This window comes from Protopterus annectens, chromosome 1.part0, assembly GCF_019279795.1.
Source record: "Protopterus annectens isolate FY-2018-M chromosome 1.part0, PAN1.0, whole genome shotgun sequence".
NCBI classification, from domain to species: domain Eukaryota; kingdom Metazoa; phylum Chordata; order Ceratodontiformes; family Protopteridae; genus Protopterus; species Protopterus annectens.
Genome location: NC_056725.1, coordinates 39,859,037 through 39,883,823, shown reverse-complemented (window position 1 = coordinate 39,883,823; position 24,787 = coordinate 39,859,037). Strand labels below are relative to the sequence as shown.

At 44.7% G+C, this 24,787-nt stretch overlaps 1 protein-coding gene across 1 annotated transcript in view; it reads left to right on the top strand.

The window, feature by feature from the left end:
- PRKD2 (protein kinase D2) overlaps window positions 1-24,787 on the top strand; it is a 3,293,129-nt gene that overhangs the window by 1,368,307 nt on the left and 1,900,035 nt on the right. Inside the window, exon 6 of the mRNA XM_044081637.1 lies at window positions 10,056-10,136. Within this exon, the coding sequence (XP_043937572.1) occupies window positions 10,056-10,136 (81 nt within the window). The remainder of the gene's footprint in view (window positions 1-10,055; window positions 10,137-24,787) is intronic.

The window sequence follows — 24,787 nt, the reverse complement described above, 5'->3', positions numbered from 1 at the left end:
GATCTCCTACACAGGTTATGTTTTTGGGAGAATATATAAAAGCCTTGTTTAATTCTTTCTCACTGGATTGTTTTCCTGGTGTATCTCCCAAGATATTTCGGTTCAACAGCTTTTCTTCCATAGGAAAAAGTGGTTCTGTATCTGGATCTTTTCCCAAGTCTTTCCACTCAGTCTAGTGTCTCATCCAGGGAACTTCTCAGGATTCTGGATTTCATTTCATCTATGATTCTTATAATTCCTCTGGCAAGAGTCTACATGAGAAAAACTCAGTGGTACCTAAAATCATCTCTTTACTTGCAATATCAGTATCCCCTGACATTCTAGATTCCAGTTTTAGGTGTTGTGAAAAGGGAGATTCTATGATGGAGAGAGGCGTGTATAATTAACATCTCCTGCACAGTGTGCTGATTCTACTAAAAATCAGCAAGAAGAACATGGAAACAGCAGTTGAATATTTCAGTAACTAGGTTAAAATAGTTTCTTGAGAAAACATTGCTGCTGTTTGCTGTTAATCACACAGTTTAACTTAGACTGCTTTGCAAAAAAAAAATCTAAATGGAATAAACATTGGAAGTTCATTTTTGTAAATTGGTTAAAAAAGCATTGTAGATGACATAATAGCAATTTATTTGAAAAAACGTTGTATTACTTTTGTTATTGAAAACAGCCAAGTGATTGCACCATTTATCACAGTACCTTTTCTACTGTTTTTTTGAGATTTAACGGAAGTCTTCTGTTTACATTTGCCATTGAGAAAGTAAATGGGACAGTTAAAAAGGAATGTTTCACTTAAGTACTGATGTTTTGTAGTCCTGCCTCACCCTCATTCTTTACATATGGGATTAGAGCTGATCCTCGGCTCTGACTCGGCCTATTTACAAGCTGGAAGACTTCTGGTTGGCTCGTGGCTAGGTAGGTATCCCATGGTCCACCAGTACAATCCCAAGATCTCATTTGCCACGTCGACGAGTTCGGTTGTGCTTCTCTTTGGTTCTGGCTAAGTAATTGCATTTTTTCCCATCACATTCCACTGACAGAATCTTGCAAGAAGGACCTCCTTTAGTGGACATTACCCAGTCAACTGACCACGGGTGCTTCATTTGTTCCTCGCCAACCCATTGCCACTGTGACCACGGATGCCTCACAGATAGGGTGGGGGGGCCATTATCTAGGCAGGACTATCCAAGGCACGTGGCAAGATCACGAGGCTCACCTGCATATCAACGTTCTAGAGATGAGGGCGGTGCTTCTGGCATTGCAAGCACTTCACGACCTTCTTCCTCTGGGGACTATTGCATTACAGTCAGACAACATGTCAGTAGTATGGTATATCAGCAAACAGGGCAGAACCCGATCTTACTCACTCTTTCGAGAGGCCATGCGAGTTTGGGAATGGGCGATATCTTCCCAGTACTTTCTGGTGGCAACGCACATTCTAGGGACGATCAACGTGATAGCCGACAAGCTCAGCCGGGTGATCCTGATGCCTCATGAGTGGTCTCTGAAACAAGAAACAGAGGAACAGATTTTCCGCAAGTGGGGACAGCCTTGCTGCGATCTCTTTGCCAGCCCAATCAATGCCAAATGCAACAGCTATTTTTCCCTCATCTCTCTTTTGGAGGGGTCACCCAGAGAAACATTTGTTCACAATTGGCCCCTGGGTCTCCTGTATGCTTTTCCTCCCTTTCCTCTCATTCCCAAGGTGATTCAGAAAGTGAAACGGCTGGGAAGCAAACTGATCTTCAGTGCTCCTTACTTGCCTCGTCAGGTTTGGTTCCTCGGGCCTCTTCTCCTGGACGATCCTTGGATTCTGAACCCAGTTCCAGACCTGTTGACTCACATCTCAGGTTCGCTTCACCCCTCGTTACACACCCTCAGTTTGACAGCGTGGCTGCTCCAGTTCCATCTCTAGTCAGGCTTCACGACTTCTCGCCTTTTGTGACTCGTATACTTGCGTCTTCTCATAAACCTTCCACTAGGAGACTATATTCCAGTAAATGGAAAAGATTCTCTCTTTGGGAGGAGAAAATGGATGTTGACCCCTACACTGCCTCCATTCCAGTCGTTTTGGAATTTCTTTCTGAACTGTTTCACCAAGGATCTGCGGCTGCCACTATCAGATTTCAATTGGCAGCGATTTCAAATTTTAATCTAGGTTTTCTAGATTCTAACTTGATGTCTCATAAACTGTGCAAAACCTTCCTTAAAGGTGCCACTTTAAGACCTCCTGTTCAAGAGCCTGTGGCCTCATGGGATTTAAACTTTGTGTTATCAAAATTAACATCTCCGCCCTTTGAGCCTTCTCATTCATGCTCTCTGAAGTTTTTATCGTGGAAGACGTTGTTTTTGGTGGCTATCAGGTCTGCCAGACGGGTGTCAGAATTGCAAGCTTTGTCTGCTAAACCGCCTTATCTGATTTTTCATAAAGGCAGGGTGTCCCTTCATACTAATCCCTCCTTTGTCCTCAAGGTCTGCTTCCATGCAACTTTGAATCAGTCCATAGAACTTTGGTTTTCTTTCCAAATCACTCCAGTGCAGCTGAGTACAGGTTTCACCAGCTAGATGTCCATAGACAATTACATTTTTATGTGCACCAGACTAAAGACATCAGAAAATCGGATCAATTATTCATTTCCTTTTCCGAATCCAGGTTGGGCTTACCATTTTCCAAAGTGTCTCTCTCTCTAACTGCATTTCTAGCTGTATAGCTTATGTTTACAATTCTGAGGGTAAACCTTTATCCTTTAAAATCAAGGCTCAGTCTACTAGATCTCAATCTACCTTTGCAGCCTTTCAAGCCAGGGTCCCACTTGATAATATTTGTGCAGCTGCTACGTGGGCTACCCCTCACACTTTTATTACTCATTACAAATTGGATTTAACCTCCAGGGGTAGAGCATCATTTGGTTCCACAGTACTCAGGAGTATTTTTCCTTGAGCAACCCAAGAATAAGGCGATAGGGACGCTGTCCCATATGTAAAGAATGAAGGTGAGATAGGACTACAGAACATAAAGAAGTTATGTACTTACCATAACGTTCCATGTTTGTAGTCCATCTCACCCTTCATTCTTACGAACCCGCCCTCCTGCCCCCATTCTGGAAGTATCTGGAGACAGAAAAATATTAATTTCATTTTTTATGGAGACCTTTTAGTATTGGCTTCTTTCTGTATGTTGTTATTATTTCTTCTAGTCAGCAACAAACAAGATCTGGGGATTGTACTGGTTCACCATGGGATACCTACCTAGCCACGAGCCAACCAGAAGTCTTCCAGCTTGTAAATAGGCCGGGTTGGAGCCGATCCTGTATGTAAAGAATGAAGGGTGAGATGGACTACAAACATGGAACATTATGGTAAGTACATAATTTCTTTTTTTTATATTAATTTCTTCTAATGAAAAGAAATTTGCTTACATCATTTCTTATAAAAATCATATTCCATAGTCTTCCCAGTCATTGTATACAAGTCTTACACTAGTGGTGTATAACAAGAGGGCAGCACAGTGGTTTGTATCATTGCCTCACAGGCTTTAGTGTTTACTGCTGGGGTGCCATCTCTTCATAGTTTGCATGCTCTTCCTGTGTCATTGTGGATTTTTCCTGAGTAGTCTTAATTTTTTTCTCACACACCAAATACATGTCATAGGTCATATTGGTAACACTTATCAGTAAGAGTGTGAGCTGTGAGGATGGGTGTGCATCCATCTGTGGGTTGGCATTTAGTCTGGATTCAGTTTTGTCACCTTATAGGTACCAAGTGTTCAGGTAGGCTCTGCCCTCCATGGTCCTGAGCTGGATTAAGCAGGTAACTAGAGAATGAATGAATGATATAACAAATTTGAAGACTTTTAATGTGAAGTCTATCTCGCCGTTCATTCTTACAGATGGGTTCGGAGCCGATCCTCAGCTCCGAGTCAGCCTACTACAAAGCTCGAGGTCTTCAGACAGCTCGAGGCCAAGTCCCTATCCCATGATGCAGCTAGAGTTACCTCAGATCTAGTTTGCCACTGCAATAGATCGGAGGTTCCACAGCAATAGCTCAGGCCAGTAAATCTTTATCACAAAGATTTTTTCTTATAAATTGTTAATTCTTTCTTAACTTTAGCATTTATATATTTTTAGTGCACTATTCCTTGGTGTGCCTTTTTCATGTTTTATATATATATATATATATATATATATATATATATATATATGTATATGTATGTATGTATGTATGTGTGTATATATATATATATATATATATATATATATATATATATATATATATATATATATATATATATATGCATGTATATATATTTATATGTGTGTGTATAGCTTTTGGCCTTCGTTTTTCCTAAAGGCCTTTATATGTAGTATAGAGTAGTTATATAGTTATTGTGTGCTTTGATAACTTTTGATATTTAGAAGTGCTTAGATATAGTTAGTGTGTGTGTTTAAAGTGACACTTGTCACAGGATATTTTGCCCATAGGTTTTGTATTAGGGCTTGTTTAAATAGTCTTTGGTGTGTATTTAGCATATTGTTGTAGTTTCACTGATATTGTGCTGTTCATTATGGCTGACCAGGATAAGGATAAACATCCTAAGTCAGGGTTCAAGAAATGTCCAAAATGTGGACAGAAAATGTCTGTAACAGATAGCCATGTTAATTGTGTTTACTGTTTGGGAGCTTTACACCTTCAGGAAAGTTGCTCCATTTGTCATTCCTTCTCTTCCTGGGTCTTTCAGGAGAGAAAGAGAAAGCTAATCGATAGAGGTCTACTTAAACCGTCTTTCCAGGAAGCTTTGAGTGACCAGGACAGGTCTAGCAAATCTTCAAAGTCTTCCAAGGCTTCTACTTCTTCAGAAGTTAAGAAAACAAAAAAAAAGTTGACGTCTGCTTCACAGTCATCGGAGCCAGTCCCTGGTCCTGGAACCGGTATCGGAAGTGCTTAAATCTCCACTTCTGAAATCTGTACCTCCTTCTGTCCACTCATTTCGGTCTTCGATAAGTCTTTCCGATTTGTATGTGGATCGTGTGATGCAGAAGCTTTTACAGGCACCGGTGTTTGCTAAATTTTTATCAGCTCCGACCCAAATGGTTTTGGAACAGAAGACCCTTTTACCATCTACTACTTTTCCTCTTCCGTGCCATACTGGTCCTTCTGAGCTGAAGTAGTTGTTCTTGATGATCGTTGAGCCTTCGGAGCTGACGCCTGCTCCAGTGTCCTCGGCGCCAATTGAGGAATCTAGGAGCCGCGCTCTCTGTTGGGTTCGGGGAGGATAGTCGGACCGACTTGTCAGTTCTGACTCTGCCTCTCGGGGCTTCGGCTCAGATGAGCCCGGCTCCTACCTCTGGCTAGGAGCCTACTGTCCCAGTGCCCAGAGTATCGACGGTTTCCTCGGATCCGTTGGTCCCCTCTCATCAGAGCAGAGGTAGCTTCGAAGCTATGAGGAGGATTATGTCTCCTAAGATATCTTCGACTTTAGATCTGGCTACCTCCTCCCCAAAAGCACCTGTGTCCACTTCTGCTTCACAGATCCTTGCTAAGTGGAGAGACCCAGAGCCTCAGGAAGCCCCATTGGGTGGTCCCTGCTCTTCCGAGACCTCACCAGAAGTTCCCACTGATGAGGTTCCCAGGAAGAGAATATGTAAGAGGAAGCATTTAGACTCCCCACAGGAGTCTCTCACATCCCATACTGACTTGGATTAATCAGAAGGGTCCCCATGGTCCCCCTCTGAGGATATCTCATTTGCTGAGATATTAGAAATTCTTAGGCAGAGGGGTGACTGGCAGTCCACCAGCCTTACTGAAGATGAGTCGGTTCTCCTGAAGGCTTTCAGGTCTCAACCCTCCACCTCTTGGGTGTCTCCTCCCTTTGATGAGCTTATGGAGCTGGTCACACGAAGGTCGAGAGAATCTCCGGACAGCATGGAGCCTGTACCCAGGAGGCCTAATAAATTTATTTCCGTCCCTCAGGAAAAATCATTTCTTACCAAGGGAGTGGCAGTTGAAGACATGGTGATGGCGGCAGCCACCAAAAAGGAAGTTTTGGAAACTTTTTCCTCTATCCATCCTCCTAACAGAGATTCTAGGATCATGGATAGATACGAGAAGTGCATGTACAATTCAGCGACATTTGCACTGCGTTCGCTCAACTGTCTCACCCATTTTACTAGACTGCAAAGAGATTTCCCAAAAGAGCTCGGAGATGCTCTTCAGGGTACAGTAACTGCAGGAGCTTCAGATAAAGTTGCCTCCCAGCTTACTACGCTCAATTCCATAGTAAACGCATCCATGTGCCTCATTTCATATGCAGCTGATGGAGCGAGCAGAGCAGCGGTTACAGGAATTGCTCTTAGGAGACACTCTTGGATACGCTTGTGTTCCTTTGTGGAGCCCTTTATGTCATCCCTTGTCAACACCCCTTTTGATGGCTCGTCCCTTTTCGGGCCCAAAGTTAAGGAAACCTTGACCAGGTGTGAACAGGAAAGAAAGACTCTGTATGCCGTCGGAGTCTGTTCTTCTACCCCCTACCAGACCCTACCCCAAGGGTCAAAGGGGAGGAAAGATGTGGTTCCGTAAACCAAAGGAGCCTTTCAGGACACACGTGGTGCACCCCCCCCTCCACAATAATGGAAGACGCCGCCCTTGCAGCAGAGGGGTTCTGCAAAACCAGGGCGACAGAGATCAGTTCTTTGGGAAGCCCTACCAGAGCTCCTGAAACGAGGCCTGACTGTCCTACTCTGGAGGCAGTTGGGGGTCGCTTATCTTTGTATCCAGATGCCTGGCTCAAAATAACAAATGATAACTGGGTACAAAGTATCATTTCCAGAGGGTATTTCATTCCTTTCGCCATACCCCCTCCATTGACAAGAAAAATCCCTGACGTTCCACCCAGTTACAGGGAACAGGCAACAATAGAGGTCCAAACGTTGCTAAGAAAAAGTCATCCAACCAGTTCCAGCAGACCAGATAGGATCCGGAACTTACTCAAAATTCTTTTTAGTTCTAAAAAAGAAAGGGGACTGGAGGACCTATTTTAGACCTCAGCAGACTAAACAGATCTGTCAAGAAAGAGAAGTTCCGGATGGTCACACTTCAGTCAATACTTCCCTTTTTAGGGAAAAACAATTGGATGTGCTCGATAGATCTTCAGGATGTGTACTAACACTTAAAAATGGCCAGACCATCCAGGGATCATCTGTGCTTCCAGCTGGGAGCCAATCATTACCAGTTTTGACCCCTGCCCTTTGGTCTCACTACAGCCCCCAGAGTGTTCACCAGATGTATGGCAGTGGTCACTGCTCAGCTGAGATGTTTAGGATTCCATGTGTTTCTGTACCTAGACGATTGGCTCCTCACCGCCACCACCAGGTATCAGCTCATACAAGCCAGAGACACCACTCTTTCAGTCTGCAGTCATCTGAGCATTACAGTAAACTCAGAAAAATCTGCCTTGTCGCCATTGCAACTTACCATTTTTATCAAAGCAGAATTGGACACCACCACTTTGAGACTTCCAGCAGAAAGAGTCTTAATACTCCATCAGCATGTCCACAATATCATATCCAAAAACAAGGCTCCACCATCAGAAGTAGTAAAACTGTTAGGCATGATGGCAACTGCAATATTAGCCATACTATTCGGTCGCATGCACAGGCAGATTCTGCAATGGCTGTTGTTCACTCAATGGTCTTACCAAGAGCTCCCATTGTCTCATCTTATAATGATCACAAACACATGCAAAAAGGATTTTCAGTGGTGGTTGACCTTTCTTCATGTTACGATTGGTCATCCTTTTGTTCAACCCCCACCAGCAGCCACAGTGACCACGGCCACTTCCCTGATAGGGTGTGTGGGGGGGGTGCCTTTTCATTGAAGAACAGCCCAAGGCACATGGACCAATCAGGAGACACATCTACATATCAATGTCCTGGAGATGAGAGCAATACCTTTAGCATTGCAGTACTTCCAGGACTCTCTTCCTCTGGGAACAATTGCGATTCAGACGGACAACATGCCAGTGGTCTGGTACTTGAACAAACAAGGAGGAACCCCTTTGTTGCACGGCCCTAAGAGTATGGCAATGGGCTACATTCACCCAGTGCTTTCTGTTAGCAATGCACATCCCAGGGAAATCCAATGTGATAGCAGACAAGCTGAGAAGAGCAATTTTGTTGCCTCACGAGTGGTCCCTCAAGAAAAAAATAGTGGACAGGACATTCCACAGGTGGGGCCATCCTTGCTGCGACCTTTTCGCAAACCACATAAACACGAAATGCAGAAGCTACTTTGCCCTGATTTTTCCTCCGGGAGAAGCCCCGAGGGATGCACTCTTACACGATTGGCCTTCAGGTCTCCTCTGTGCATTCCCATCAATTCCCTTGCTACCCAAAGTACTACAGAAAGCAAAATACCTGGGAAGGACCATCATTCTAATAGCCCCTCTTTGGCCTCGTCAGATTTGGTTCCCCTTCCTTTGAATTCATCAATTGGAGGACCTTTGGATTCTGGACCCAGTTCCAGATCTTCTGACACACTCGTCGAGGGAACTTCATCCCTCTCTTCAGTCCCTGAAACTGACAGCTTGGCTGCTCCAATTCCCATTATTGCCAGGTTCTATAGCCTTTATAATGAGATGAAACAAATTCTCCTGTCCTCTCATAAATCCTCTACGAGGAAGCTATATCTTAGCAAATGGAAAAGGTTTTCTATATGGGCCTCTCAGAATAACATTGATTCCTACCAAGCCCCTGTGGCCTCCGTATTAGAGTTTCTCAAAGGGACTTTTCATCTCAGACCACCTGTGAAATCCCCTTATACCCTATATAATCAAAATGTTATGCTTTCTCGCATAATTCTCCCTCCTTTTGAACCAGCTTCCTCATGTGATTTGAAATATTTGTCATGGAAGACTATCTTTTTAGTAGCTATCACTTCTGTCCACAGTGTGTCAGAGCTTCAAACCTTGTTCATAAAACCTCCTTATTTGATTTTTCCATGCTGACAGAGTCTCACTACAAACTAATCCCTCCTTTTTGCCTAAAGTTTATACTGAAACTAACCTTAACCAAATTACTGATTTGCCAGTGTTCTTCCCCAAACACTCCAACAACTTAGAGTATATGCTGCACAAGCTTGATGTTCATAGACGGCTCAGATTTTACTTGGATAGAACAAAAGAGTTTAGGAAATCAGAACAGCTTTCGTTTCCTTTTCAGATTCCAGAAAAGGTATGCCAATGGCAAAAACAACTCTAAGTGGTTATCCAATTGTATCACATTTGTTTATTCAGCTGCTAATATGCCCTTACACCACAGAATTAAGGCTCATTCTACCAGAGCAGTGTCTACATCCTCTGCCTTTTCTGCTAGACTTCCTATAGGCAACATTTGTGCAGCAGCCACTTGGTCAAGACCTCATACCTTTATCACTCATTACAAAGTTGACAGGGCCTCTTTTGGGTCTACTGTCCTGAAAAACATACTCCTGTGAGCCACCCGAAAAGATGGTGCTTGGGACGCTACTCATCTGTAAGAATGACCGGCAAGATAGAACAACTTCACATAAACAAGTTATGTACTTACCATAATGTTCCATGTGAGTTGGTCATCTCGCCTTCATTCTTACTTCCCACCCTCCTACCCCCTCCAGGGTTTTTTGAGGACCAAGTTACTGGATTCATCCTGGTTGCTCAACCCTTCTATGGCTGTCTCTTAAAGAGTGATAGAATGACACATGGTATTATTATATGCAGCAAACAAGATCTGAGGTAATTATAGGTGAATCATGAGATAGGGACATGGCCTCAAGCTGTCTGAAGACCTCGAGCTCTGTAGTACTCACAATGAACGTTATGGTAAGTACATAACTTCTATTTTTATTTTATTGATTGTCGAAATATTTTTCTTTAAGCTGAGCTCTTCATTTGTTTATTGTCTTTTTGCAGCCAAGCTGGTGTTAGGTTGGAGAGTAGAGCAAGAGGGAGTTGGAAATTTTTTCTTCTAAGCTATAAGTTGGCCATATGTTTCTTTTCTTACCTTGTACTCTGTATTTTTTTTCAGACTGTAAATTTAATTGCCATAAACGGTGTTCCTCCAAAATTCTTAATGACTGTCTAGGAGAATCAACATTTGATGGAGGAGGTAAGTGTATTTTGAAACTTTTTGTGTACTGATGGAATGTCCCATCAGCTTGTATAATTTCAAAGCTAAATCAAATGCATTTTGCTAGCACTTTTTTTCAGATTCAAATGAGAATGCTGTCCTTGACCAAAGAGTTATTAAATCCACCTCCTTCTGGTTTGAAGAAAAATAGTATTCCATAAACTGTTAAGATACATAGTGATGGTGTAGTTAACTTCATCAGGAGAGCACCTGGTAGTTCTGTGCCTATGCCCTTCAAGGAAGACAGTTTGAAAGTGTTCTGGATGGAAGGAGACAGGCCAAAATCCAGTTTCAAATGTGACCTAAGGTATTTGAATATTGCTGCTGTGAATATTAACAAATCATATTAGATGGGCGACAGTATATTGCATGGTCGTAACTTGGGTAATATGTTGACTAAACAAAGGACACAGAGGATATTACTTTATTTTATAAATAAAATAATATCCTGCTAGTAGTGGAATCTACTAAGCTGAAACTATTATTGGCAGTGGGATAGAGGGAGGTTAGTACTAGGAATCTGTCCTTCTACAAAAATAGTATCTTTACTTATTACACAGGTATGTGTAACAGGGATGAAAGGAAAAAGTGTTGCAGAAAAGATGAAAAGTGACTTGGCAAATTTAAAAGAATAATGTAAAACACGGCAGCTTAAATTCACTATCAAAACAAATGTAAAATAGCACATTTTGGAAGAAGTAACACAGTAAGGAAGTGTAGTCAGGGGATGCAGAAGTAGATAAGGAACTTGTAGTATAAAGCTCAGATTTAAAAGTGAGCAAGCATTGTGACAGAGCAAGGAAAGATGGTGGTGTACAAGAAATCATAGGAGGTGTAAAGGGCACTTTGCTGTTGTCTTTCAGTGAAACATGCAATAAGGATGCAAAATATAGAAAAGTTACACTGAGTTACATTTTATGTAATCTCTTTTTCCCCAGAAAAAAATGTAAATTACTTCCAGTTAATCCTGCAGCATGTAAAAGGTGGATTCTGCAATCTGTCCATCCCCATTTTTTGTTTTAGTACAGCTGGATCAGACCTTGGAAAATGAAAATTTTGCACACATTTGTAAAGCTTAATTCCTCTCTATAGATGTGTTACCAAATCTGTACTGCTATTCTGTAGAGCTACCTAAAGAGAAAGATGGCTTTTAAAAGCTAAGCATGCTAAGCAAAACATGGAATGCAGAATTTACGAATCATTTAAATTCAGAGTAACAGTTAGCCGCAGCAGTTAAACTTTACCTTCTGGAATGTGAACGGAGAACCTAGAGCTAATGTTTGGAATTTGTTGCCAGTGACTGTTCTTTGTCTGTTAAATACATTCACCAACCAGAGCTAAACAGCAAAGCTAAATCGTAAGCTAGTGGTAATTCAGAATCAAATGGTTGTAGACAATGATGTTAAGTTGTCTATCTCGCCTTCATTCTTGCTGGATGGGTTCGGAGCCGACCTCGGCTCCGACTCGGCCACTCTAAAAGCTCGAGAGTTGGTTCCACCGGCTCGAGGCTCCCCTTATATCCCACAATGCTAGGCGAGAGTTACCTCAGATCTCGTTTGCCGCTACAGCTATCGAGGTGTTGGTTTTCTACCGGTTCTTGGTAAGTGACTTTTATTGTGTAAATTAGTCTATTTAAACCCCTTTAATTTTAATATTTTACTCTTTTCCCTTAGTTTAGAGAAATTTTTATCCCCTTCTAAAAAATTCCCGTTTTTTTCCCTCAAGAACTTTAGGTTCTTCCCTTGGGCCTTCAGGCCTTTTCTTCTTTCCCTAGTGGAGTGTGTGCATTACTTCTTTTTTTTTAAAAAACCTAGTTAGTGTTTTATTATAATTTAAACTTGACAGGGTGTAATTAGTGTGTTTGTGTGTGTGTTTGATTACACCTTTAGTAATGTCTAAGGAAGCAAAGGTCTCCGGATTCAAGAAGTGTGATGCGTGCTGTCAGAAAATGTCTCTGACAGACGCTCACACTTCTTGTGTCTACTGTCTGGGACCTTTGCACCTGCAGGACTCCTGTGCTGTGTGCCATGGCTTCAGCCCCAGGGTCCTGCAGGAAAGAAATAAATTGATCTTAAGAGGCTTACTCAAGCCAGAGGATTCCCCTTCTGTTTCTACAGGGAAGCCCTCTAAGGCATCTAGGTCTTCGGCTCCGACAACTGAGCCGAGACCTAAGGTTTCTAAACCTCTGCCTACATCGGCTCCGGCTGGAGCCGATGAGTCTCAGTCCACAGTTTCTGTGGTTCCTCTGCTCCGGCCGGGCCGAGGTATTAAGTTCCGTGTCGGCTCCGACCAGACCTTCGGAGCCGACAACTAGGAAGAGGTCCAGGTCACCATCTCTTGGCTCCGTTCATTCGGCTCCAGGATCTCCCCTGCTGTCTGAATGGAGCCAAAGATCTCACTCCTCTAGGTCATCGAGGCTGTCAGATCATGACCTTCAGAGGGTAGTGAGTCGACTTCTTAAGTCCGAGGCACTGGCCCAGATGCTTCAGAGCCCGACTCATCAGTCGATGCCTGCCCCGGTCCATCAATATATTCCTCCTTCGACTCTCTTGAGCTCGGAGCCGGGTCGCGTCGGAACCGAGACTGTGTTAGCGTCAGAGCCGATACATTTGTCTTCGGCTCCGTCGTTGGCTCCGATTTCTTCCTTTGAAGAATCTCGGCGCCGGACTTCCCTCGTCGGCTCCGAGGGGGTGAGTGGCATCGGGCCCTTGTCCGACCCCCTCTCCCTCTCGGTGCTTCGGCGCTGGTGAGTTCGGCTCCGACATCGGCCTCGGAGCCATCTCTGTCGGTGCTGAGGGAGGTTCTTAGCTTCTCGGAGTGGGGACCTCTGGCTTTGCCTGACAGGGGTGCATTCGAGGTCATGCGGAGTGTGTTAGAGCCTGGCTCTACTCCACAGTCGGCTCCGTCCGCCCCTCCCTCTACGGTGCCTCAGGTCAAGTCGACTCACTCCCTCATCCCGGACCGCAGAGAGCCAGCTCCTCAGGAACCCCCTGTGGGGATTTCATCCTCTTCCGAGGCCTCTCCTGATTTGGCGGAAGAGGAAGTGTAAGAGGAAACACATTGACTCACCTAAGTCCATCACGTCTGACACAGATTTGGATGATTCTGAGGGTTCCCCCCGTTCCCCTTCTGAAGATGTCTCATTTGCAGACATACTAGAGATCCTGAAACAGAGGGGAAATTGGCCAGCCCTTAACCCTTCGGAGGATGAATCTGTGTACCTTGAGGCGTTTGGCTCTCGTCCTTCCACCTCCTGGGTGTCTCCCCCCTTTGACTCCCTCATGCAGGTGGTTGCTAAGAAGGCATGGACGGCTCCTGATTCAGTGGACCCCACTCCCAGGAGACCCTCCAAGTTCATAACGGCACCAGCAGACAAACAGTTCTTAACAAAAGGAGTTTCTGTGGATGCTATGGTGGTAGCTGCTGCCACTAAGAAGGAGCTAGCTGATCCTTCAGTACCTGTCCATCCACCTAACAAGGAATCTAGGTCCATGGACAGGTACGGGAAGCGGATGTTCTCGTCAGCGACATTTACCATGCGTTCGCTGAACTACCTGTGCCACTTTACTCGTCTTCAAAGGGACTTGATCAAGGAAGCGAGTGAAATGTTAAAGGACCCTACAGCTGCGGGTTTCAAGATAAGATGAATACGCAGCTGGCTACCCTTAACTCCATAACCAACTCCTCCATCGCCTCTCTCTTACGTGGCTGATGGAGCGAGTAGAGCCGCAGGGACAGGTGTGGCCTTACGTAGGCATGCCTGGATGCGGCTATGTAATTTCATGGACCCTTCAAGACGTCTTTCACTAACTTCCCGTTTGATGGATCATCTCTCTTTGGTCCTCAAGTGAAAGAAACCTTGACTAGGTGCGAAACTGATGGCAAGACCCTTTCTGCCGTCGGAGTCCATTTTTCTACTCCTTCTAGGCCTTACCCCAAAGGCCAGAAAGGTGGAAAGATGTGGTTCCGTAAACAATCTCAAGGGACTTCGCCTGACGCACAGAGTCGTTTCCCCGCCAGAGGCAGAGGCGGGAATAACAATGGTAGACGTCGCCCTAGGGGCAGGGGGGGTCCGCAGAACCAGGGCAATCGGGAAGCCTTCCCTGACAAGCCCTTTCAGCATCCCTGAGGTGTTGCCCGACTGCCCATCTTCGGAGGCAGTCGGGGGAAGATTGTCACTGTACCCAGAAGCCTGGCTATCCCTGACTCAAGACAAATGGGTACAGTCCATCATTTCCGAAGGCTATTCTATCCCCTTTCTTCGCATTCCAAATCAATCAAAAAAATCCCTTCCAGATGTTCCACCCGCTCAAAGGGATCTAGCGGTTTTGGAGATTTCAAAACTGCTTACAAAAAGAGCAATTCAGCCAGTTCCAGCAGACCAGCAAGGATCCGGAATCTACTCAAGGTTCTTTTAGTTCCAAAGAAAACAGGGGACTGGAGACCAATTTTGGATCTCAGTATCTTGAACAAATCAGTCAAGAAAACAAGATTTCAGATGGTCACGCTACAATCCATCCTTCCCTTTTGGGCAAAGGAAACTGGATGTGCTCTATAGACCTTCAGGATGCGTACTATCACATAAAAATGAACAGACGCTCCAGAAGATTCCTCCGCTTCAGGCTGGGAACCAGTCATTTTCAGTTCAGGGCCCTGCCCTTTGGTCTCACCACTGCCCCCCGGGTGTTTACCAAATGCATGGCAGTGGTAGCTTCTCACCTGAGACGACAAGGATTCCAGGTGTTTCCATATTTGGACGACTGGCTCCTCACAGCTCCCACCAAGCATCTCCTTCTGATGGCCAGGGATTACACTTTTCGCATTTGTCAAAAGTTAGGCATTTCAATAAATTGCGAAAAGTCTGTTTTGTCGCCTTGTCATACTATTACTTTCATAGGCAAATCTAGACACAGTAGACATGTCTGCGAGACTAACACATCAGAGAATAACAGACATTCACAAACTGGTCTCACTCCTTTTCAACAACAACAGAATCAAAGCCAGATTAGTTCTGAAAGTGTTGGGAATTATGGCGGCCATACCCTGCTTCCATTAGCCAGATTCCATATGCGGATCCTTCAATGGATGCTCTTTACTCAATGGTCATACCAGGAACTTCCAATGTCTCACACCATTATGATCACGCAAGCGTGCAAAAATCATCTCATGTGGTGGATGTCTTCCCCTCAGCTTTTGTTGGGAAGACCCTTTGTTCCACCCTCCGGTTGCTACTCTGACAACGGATGCCTCCCTGATTGGGTGGGGGCATTATCAGGGCAGGACGGTCCAGGGCACATGGCAACCAACGAATGCCACTTGCACATAAATGTTCTGGAGATGAGAGCAGTGCTTTTAGCGTTGCAAGCCCTTCAAGACTCTCTTCCCTTGGGAACGATTGCAATCCAGACAGACAATATGTCTTTAGTGTGGTACATCAACAAACAAGGTGGAACCAGGTCATACCCCCTGTGTCGAGAAGCACTCAGACTGTGGCAATGGGCGATTTCTTCTCAGCGGTTTCTGATAGCAACGCACATCCCCGGGAAGTCCAATCAAATTGCGGACAAGTTGAGCAGAGCAATCCTCATGCCTCACGAGTGGTCTCTGAAAGACTCTGTGGTGAGAGAAATTTTCCTCAAGTGGGGTCAGCCTTGCTGCGATCTTTTTGCTACTCCCCAAAACAGCAAGTGCAGAGAATATTTCACTCTATTCCCTTTACCAGGCCAACCCAGCAGAGACGCTCTAGTCCAAGTTTGGCCCCGGGGACTTCTGTATGCATTTCTTCCCACTAATCTCTCAAGTGATACAGAAAGCTATCGCTCAGAAGGCCTCATTGATCCTCATTGCTCCTTACTGGCCTCGACCGGTATGGTTCCCCTTTCTACATCAATTTCTTTTGGAGCGACCGTGGAATCTGGACCTAGTTCCAGATCTTTTGATCCATCAGTCGGGTCAGCTTCATCGCTCCCTCCCCTCTCTGAACCTCACTGCTTGGTTCCTCCAGTTCCAACCTTAGCCAGGCTTCCTCAATTATCTCACTCTGTTCGAGATATTTTGATAGCTTCCCATAAATCTTCCACTAGGAAGATTTATTTGAGTAAGTGGAAACGCTTCACATATTGGGCTCAAGAAAAGGACATAGATCCTTTCACTGCTTCCATCAATTAGTCCTTGATTTTCTAGCTGAACTCTTCCATGCAGGTTCATCTCCCTCTACTCTTAAAGTTCAATTGGCAGCTATTTCTAACTTTCATGTGGGTATTTCTGAATCTACCTTAATGTCCCACAAGCTTTGCAAAGCCTTTTTGAAAGGAGTTTTTCTTCTCAGACCTCCTATAAGAAATCCTCCTTCTCCTTGGGACCTAAATTTAGTACTTGCTTCTTTGATTCTTCCCCTTTCGAACCTGCAGTCTCCTGTTCTTTAAAATTGCTATCATGGAAGACTCTTTTCTGGTAGCTATTACTTCAGCTAGAAGAGTTTCAGAGCTTCAAGCACTCAGCTGTCGACCTCCTTATCTATTGTTTCATAAGGACAGAGTATCCTTACGAACTAATCCGTCCTTTTGCCTAAGGTGGTCTCGACATCAAATCTAAACCAAAGCATTGACCTCCTGTCTTTTTCCAGAGTATTCCAACAGGTCTGAACAAAATTACACTGCCTGGATGTTCATCGTCAATTGAGGTACTACTTGGATAGAACAAAACAATTCAGAAAATCTGATCAGCTGTTTGTCTCCTATGCGGAAAGCAGAAAGGGACTTTCAGTTTCAAAGGTATCATTATCCAGATGGCTAACATCTTTGATTTCCCTTGTATATGAAATTAGACACCAAAATTGCCTAATAAACCTAAAGCCCATTCCACCAGAGCTTTGGCTACTTCTTTAGCCTTCCAAGACAGACTGCCTATTGACACCATTTGTGCAGCGGCTACTTGGGCTACTCCTCACACTTTTATTTCTCATTATAAGTTGGATTTAGCTTCTAGGCATAGAGCTAATTTTGGTTCCACTGTTCTCAGGAGTCTGTTCCGTTAGGCCACCGGGACAAGATGCTAGGGGACGGTCCCATCCAGCAGAATGAAGGCGAGATAGACAACTTAACATATAGAAGTTATGTTCTTACCATAACGTTCCATGTTAGTTGTCTTCTTCGCCTTCTTCTTCGTCCACCCTCCTTCCCCGGGCCTGGACAGACCTAGAGGAGTTCTGATTGTGACCTCTCTTTCTACCACCTCTTTCTTAGGCATATGCTATTGTGCATATTTCCTGGTTCAGGATGTAGGTCACCCTTCTTTCTTCCTGTTGTTAGAGGTGGACTCTGTTTAGAGTTATTCTTTTACTTTTATAAGCTGGGGTTAGCTTACAAACGAGATCTGAGGTAACTCTCGCCTAGCATTGTGGGATATAAGGGGAGCCTCGAGCCGGTGGAACCAACTCTCGAGCTTTTAGAGTGGCCGAGTCGGAGCCGAGGTCGGCTCCGAACCCATCCGGCGAGAAGAAGACAACTAACATGGAACGTTATGGTAAGAACATAACTTCTATTTTTTTTAAATACTGTATTTTTGTTTAAATACTTTGATGTTATGTTGTCCCTATCTCACCTTCCTTCTTGTTGGTTGGGTTCGGAGCCGACCCTCAGCTCCGACTCGGCCATATTCTAAAACTCGAGAGCTTCCAGTGGCTCGAGGCTAGCCCCTATCCCATCATGCCTAATGCTAGTTACCTAGATCTCATTTGCCGCTTGAAGCTTCAAGATTGCTGGATACTGGCCAGGCTACGTTTTTGAATTTTATTGTTGTTTTTCTGGTTTAAATCTTGATATTTCTTCAGGGTCTCTTTGTAGTTTAGTAGTGTTTTTTGCCCCCTATTTCCACTTTCTGGTTGTTGTTGCTGCTGTTTAGGCCATTGTTCTTTCTCCAGGCCTATTCCCCTTGTCAAATCCATTTTTCTTAGGGGATATTCCCCCTTACTCTTAGCCCATTTCAGTTAGAGGGCTTTCCCCTTATTCCCTCCTTTTCCTTTTCTGGTAAGGAGTAGCTGTTTAAGTTAGATGCTCTCCTCGGTTGGGGGAGTTGTCGTTTCACTTAGAGGCTTTCCCCCTTCCGTTACCTTCCTACCTTCTATTTTCAGTTGTTAAAAAAAAAGTCTTAGTTTTTAGTGGTTATTATAAAGCTGTTTCTCTGATACCTACAGCTTCAGTGCTTCGTAGTTACTGTATTAGGCTTTGTTGTTGATTTTTGTAATAATGTCCAAAGAAGTGCCCAAGGAATCCAAACCTTCTGGTTTCAAAAAATGCAACTCGTGCACCCAGAAAATGTCCCTGACTGGACATACGAGTTGCATTTATTGTTTGGGGGCCATGCAACTGCAGGACTCATGTTCTGTTTGTCATACTTTCGGTGCCAGAGTCCTGCAGGAGCAGAAAAACAAACTTATCTTGCAAGGTTTACTAAAAGGGCCTTTTGACATTCCAGCAAAAGGGAATCAGGCTAGTAAACCAGGGAAATCACCCAAACTGACAACTTCGTCGGTTCCGACTTTGGAGCCGTTGAGACACTTAGAGAAGTCTACCAGTTCGTTGGATCCGAAACCTTTCGGGTCCGACAACACCTTATCTCCTGCGGTTCCATCAGTGTCATTGGAGCCATCTAGGAGTCATAAAAGGAGTAGATCGCCTTCCTTGGAACCAGTACGGTCTGTGCCACAATCACCGCTCCTGCAGTCTTTGGCAGGGAGTCACCGTTCGTCCACCCACTCCTCTCAGTTGTCCAGGAGTCTTTTGGATGATATTGTGGAGAGAGTGGTGAAGAGGCTTCTCAAGACACCGACTCTCTGCAAAATATTATCGAGCCTAGCCTGTATGGATGTGGAGCTGACTACTGTTCCTCCCGGACCGTCTATTCCTCCTTCGACTCACCTAAGCTCGGAGCCAGAGTGCAATGGAAGTCATTGTGGTGGAACCGCCGGTTTCTTGGTTCCAACATCCACTCTGATCTCCTCGATACCTCCTTCTGTCGAGAAATCTGGGAGCTGACACTCCCTGGTCAGCTCTGGGGGGGGGGGTGGCATCAGACCCTTGTCCGACCCCACTCTCCCTCTTGGAACTTCAGTGCAGGTGAGCTTGGCTTCCACATCAGCCTTGGAGCCATCACCCTTGGTGGTGGGAGAGGTCTCTTGACTCTTCAGAGCCAGTGACACTCTCGGGCCGGGAACATGGTGCCTTCGAGGTCATGAGGAGTTTGCTGTCCTCTCAGACAGCTCCTCCCTTGGATTCAGCTACTCCGTCCCCTATTTACTCTCACCACCCCTCCATTCTAAGCACAGGGAACCAGTGCCTTGGGATGCCCCATTGGGTGACCCCCCTCTTCTGAAACCTCCCCAGAACATCCCCCTGAGGAGGTCCCCTGGAAGAGGACATGTAAGAGGAAGCATGTGGACTTCCCTGACTCTCTGACATTGGACATAGACTTGGAGGACTCAGAAGGGTCCCCTTCTGAGGATGTCTCATTCTCCAACATCCTGGAAATCCTCAGGCAGAGGGGTGGCTGGAAGTCCCTTTCTCCTTCTGAGGATGAGTCCATGTACCTGGATGCATTCGGTTCCTGACCCTCCACCTCTTGGGTGTCTCCGCCATTCAACCCACTGCTAGGGGTAGTAGGTTGAAAGGTGTGGAGCTCTCTGGAATCGATGAAACCATTGTCGTGCAGGCCCAATAAATTCATAACCGCCCCTGATGACAAATCCTTCTTATCCAAGGGTGTGCCAGTTGATGCTGTAGTGGTGGCGGTGGCCACTAAGAAGGAAATAGCAGAGACTTCTACATCTGTCCATCCTCCAAACAAAGAGTCACATACGATGGACAGATACGGGAAGCGTGTCTTTTCTTCAGCGGCTTTTACTCTCAGGTCACTGATTTATCTATTCCATTTCACCCATCTTCAGAGGGACCTCCTGAAAGAGGAGATTCCCTACAGGATCCTACAGCTGTGGGAGCTGCAGATAAGACTGCTTCTCAGCTTGCAATCTTATCTTCGATAGTTAAGTCTTCCATGTGGCTTATTGCCTATGCAGCCAATAGAGCGAGTAGGGCTGCAGGCACAGGAGTCTCCGTACGAAGGCATTCCTGGATGCACCTTTGTCAATTTGTGGAACCTTTCAAGTCCTCCTTTGCCAATGCCCCCTTTGATGCTCATTGTCATTCGGGCCTAAGGTAAAAGAGAGACTAACCAGGTGTGAGCAGGATGGCAAGACTCTCTCTGCCATGGGAGTACGTTTTTCCATGTCTTCTCGACCTTATCCCAAAGATCAAAAGGGTGGAAAAATGTGGTTCTGGAAATCCCAGGGAACTTCGCTGGACACACGTGGTGAATTTTTCCCCTGGGGCAGAGGGGGAAGTAATAATGGGAGATGCTGCCCTCGTGGCAGAGGGGGTCCGCAGAGTCGGGGTGACAGAGATACGTTCTCTGGGAGGCCCTTCCAGTGCTCCTGAAAGGGGGCCCATCTGTCCATCTCTGGAGGCAGTCGGGAGAAGATTGTCACTGTACACAGAAACCTGGCAAGAGATCACAGACGACACGTGGGTACAGTCGATAATATCCAGGGGATACAATATTCCTTTCTACATGCCACCTCTTCCCCAAAAACAAAAATTCATCCCAGATATGCCACCCAATCTGAGGGAACAAGCAACTCTAGAAGTTCAAAAGTTTCTAAGAAAGAGAGTCAACCAAGAAGTCCCTGCAGACAAAATTGGATCCATAACTTACTCAAGGTTCTTTTTAGTACCAAAGAAAACAGGGGACTGGAGGCCCATTTTGGACCTCAGCAGACTCAACAAGTCTGTCAAAAAGACAAAGTTCCAGATGGTGACACTGCAGTCCATACTTCACTTTCTGGGAAAGGACAATTGGATGTGCTCCATCTATCTCCAGGATGTGTACTACCATATCAAGATGGACAGGCGATCCAGGAGATTTCTGCACTTCCGGCTGGGAGCCAGTCACTACCAGTTCAGAACTCTGCCCTTTGGCCTCACCACAGCCCCCCAGGGTGTTCAAATGCATGGCAGTAGTCACGGCTCATCTGAGGCGTCTAGGATTCTGGGTGTTTCCATATCTAGACGACTGGCTCCTTACCGCCACCACCGAGCATCGACTAACTGAGACAAGGGACACCACAATATGCCTCTGCTCTCAGCTAGGCATCACTATAAACTATGAAAAGTCTGCCTTGTCAATTACATTTATAGGAGCAGATCTAGACACCAAAGACATGATAGCAAAATTGCCTCAGGAGAGGGTGTCCATCATGTGACACTGAGTTGCAACTCTAATCGGGAGGAAAAAGACTCAAGCAAGATTTGTTCTCAAAGTCCTGGGCTCAGTGGCGGCAGCTGTAACTCTAGTTCCCTTGGCGCATTTCCACATGAAGTTATTGCAGTGGCTCCTCTTTGCTCAGTGGTCCATGCAAGATCTACCCATGTCTCATGAAATTCTCATCACGTAGACCTACAAGAAGGACCTAAAATGGTGGCTTCAGTCTATCCAACTGACAATAGGCAGACTATTCATTCTCCCCCAACCAGTGGCCACAGTGACTACGGACACTTCCCAGATAGGGTGGGGAGGCACTATCTGGGAAAGGCTGTTCACGGAACTTGGCAGCAAAACGAGTACTATTTGCACATGTCCTCGGGATGACAGTGGTGCTCCTGGCATTGCAAGCACTTCACAGCTCTCTCCCATGGGGTCAGTTGTGATTTAGATGGACAACATGTCAATGGTATGGTACATCAACAAACAAGGTGGAACCAGATCCTGTCCCTTATGTCGAGAGGCCCTAAGAGTATGGCAATAGACAATGTCCTCCCAATGCTTTCTGATTGCGATGCACATCCTGGGGAAATCCAGAGTGATAGCGGACAAACTAAGCAGGGCTATCCTTATGCCTCACAAGTGGTCCCTGAAACAAGACATTGTGAATCAGATCTTTTGCAAGTGGGGCCAGCCTTGCTGCGATCTTTTTGCCACATCCATCAATGCCAAATGTAGCAGATATTTCAGTCTAGTCCCCCCACCGGGACAATCACCCAGGGATGCACTTGTTCACGATTGGCCCCAGGATCTTCTGTATACTTTTTCTCCATTTCCTCTGATCCCCAAGGTTCTTCAGAAAGCAAAATCGGTGGGTTGCAAGCTAATCCTCATTGCCCCGTACTGGCCTCGTCAAATCTAGTTCCCGTTATGACCCCATCTCCTGGGGGAGCCTTGGATCCAGGACCCAGCTCTGGACCTGCTAATGCATCAGTTGGGAACACTCCTTCCTTACAGACCCTCAAGCTGACAGCTTGGTTTCTCCACTTCCCAGTTTAGCCAGGCTTCCTGACATCTCCCTGTCCCTACAACATATTCTCATCTCCTCTCACAAATCCTGTACGAGGAAACTGTATACTAGTAAATGGAAATGGTTCTCTTGTTGGGCTGTCCACAGTAATATTGATCCTTTTACTGCACTCATTTCAAAGATTCTAGAACTTTTGGCTGAAACTTTTAACCAAGGAGCAGCAACTATCCAAGTTCAGTTGGCTGCTATCTCTAACTTCCATGTGGGAGAAATTGGTTCTAATGTTATGTCCCACAGGCTATGCAAAGCTTTTCTGAGGGATACCATTCTTTTGAGACCCCCAATAAGAGAACCACTTCCTCCTTGGGATCTAAATTTAGTCCTAGCTGCCTTGATTCTTCCTCCAGTCAAACCAGCCAGTTCTTGTGCTCTAAAATTTTTGACTTAGAAAACTATTTTTCTTGATCACCATTACCTCAGCTAGGAGGGTGTCAGAATTACAAGCCCTTTCCATTCGTTCCCCTTATTTAATTTTCCACAAATATAGGGTTTCTCTCAGGATCAACCATTCTTTTCTACCAAAAGTTTGCTCAGAGTTCAATCTGAATCAGTCGATAGAACTACCAGTGTTTTTTCCGGACTATGGCAACAAGGCAGAGTATAAACTCCACCAATTGGATGTTCATAGACGATTACATTTCTGTTTGTATCCTTCACAGACAACAAAAAGGAAACTCCAGTATCGAAAGTGACTATCAAAATGGATTTCGGATACCATTACTTAGGTCTATAATTCACAGAACAAGCAACTACCAGGGAAAATTCAAGGACACTCAACCAGGGCTTTGTCTACCTCTACTGGCTTTCAGGGCAGACTGCCTTTAGAGTCAATTTGTGTGGCAGCTTCATGGATTAACCTCCATACCTTTATTACTCATTACAAAGTAGATGTAGCCTCCCGGAACAGGGCATCCTTTGGTTCCACGGTTCTGAAGTGTAAATTCCATTGAGCCAACCAAGACGAAGGTGCTGGGAACACTGTCTCAACCAACAAGAAGGAAGGCAAGATAGGAACAACATAACATAAAGAAGTTACGTATTTACCATAATGTTCCATGTTTGTTGTCCTTAATCTCGCCTTCCTTCTTGCATCCCCACCCTCCTTCCCCCTCCTGGATGATCGAGAGGAGCTATCCATATTTGGCTATATAGACCTTGATTCCCTTCCTGCCTTATGAGTTGGATAGAATAAGAATTTCTACTTATAGCTTGAGGGTTTCTTCTTATATACATATATTTTTTGTTAGATACATCTTTAGTTTTATATATCTACACATTGTGGCCTACTGTTATGGGTTATCACAAACGAGATCTGGGTAACTAGCTCTAGGCATGATGGGATAGGGGCTAGCCTCGAGCCAGTGGAAGCTCTCGAGCGTTAGAATATGGCAGAGTTGGAGCCGAGGATCAGCTCCGATCCCAACCAACAAGAAGAAAGGCGAGATCAAGGACAACAAACATGGAACATTGTGGTATGTACATAATTTTTTTTTTTTTATTTTTCCGTCTGCAAGTATGTATTTGTTCTGTATTTAGTCTTACAAGGTGCATTGCTCAATTTTATTTCTAAATATTATGACTGGTGGTTTATTTGTTGGTAAATAAATGTAGTCTTTAAACCTGGAGTATTAACTGTTAGTGTCTGTCTTTCATCAAGTGAATGTTTTAGCCATAATGATGTGGAAATGGGCACTGGCACCAGAAAGATGGGAAACAGTGTTTGTGTGTGTGTATGTGAAATTACTCTGGTCAAGTTTCAGTTACTGTTGGGAAGTTAGATCTGAGGGGCACCGGGCTAAAAACAAGGTAGCTGAAACAAGGGATTATAATTTTGCGCTGCAGTTTTTCATTGCAAGGCTTACTTGGGCTTGGCAAGTCTTGCTCAAAACCCATCAGTGTATATATTTCTTTTTTGTCCAAAATGTTTTTATTCATTTTATAGCACAATAATTTAACAGTATAGTAACAAAAAAATAAACATTATATAACGTCCGTAACAATTAAAGAAGCAATGGACACAGGAGAACACTTAATATTTCTTTAACAGATTAGAAAATTTTGTCCAAGCAATTAATTGATGAGTTATGTTCTTAGCCCTTGCTTTTATATTAGCAATCTCATTCTTACAAACATATTTCACAAGACGAATAAACTCAACTTTAAAGACAGGAGTAGATTGGGATTTCCAATCTTTAGTAACAATTTTCCTTGCTGTAGAGAGGATTGA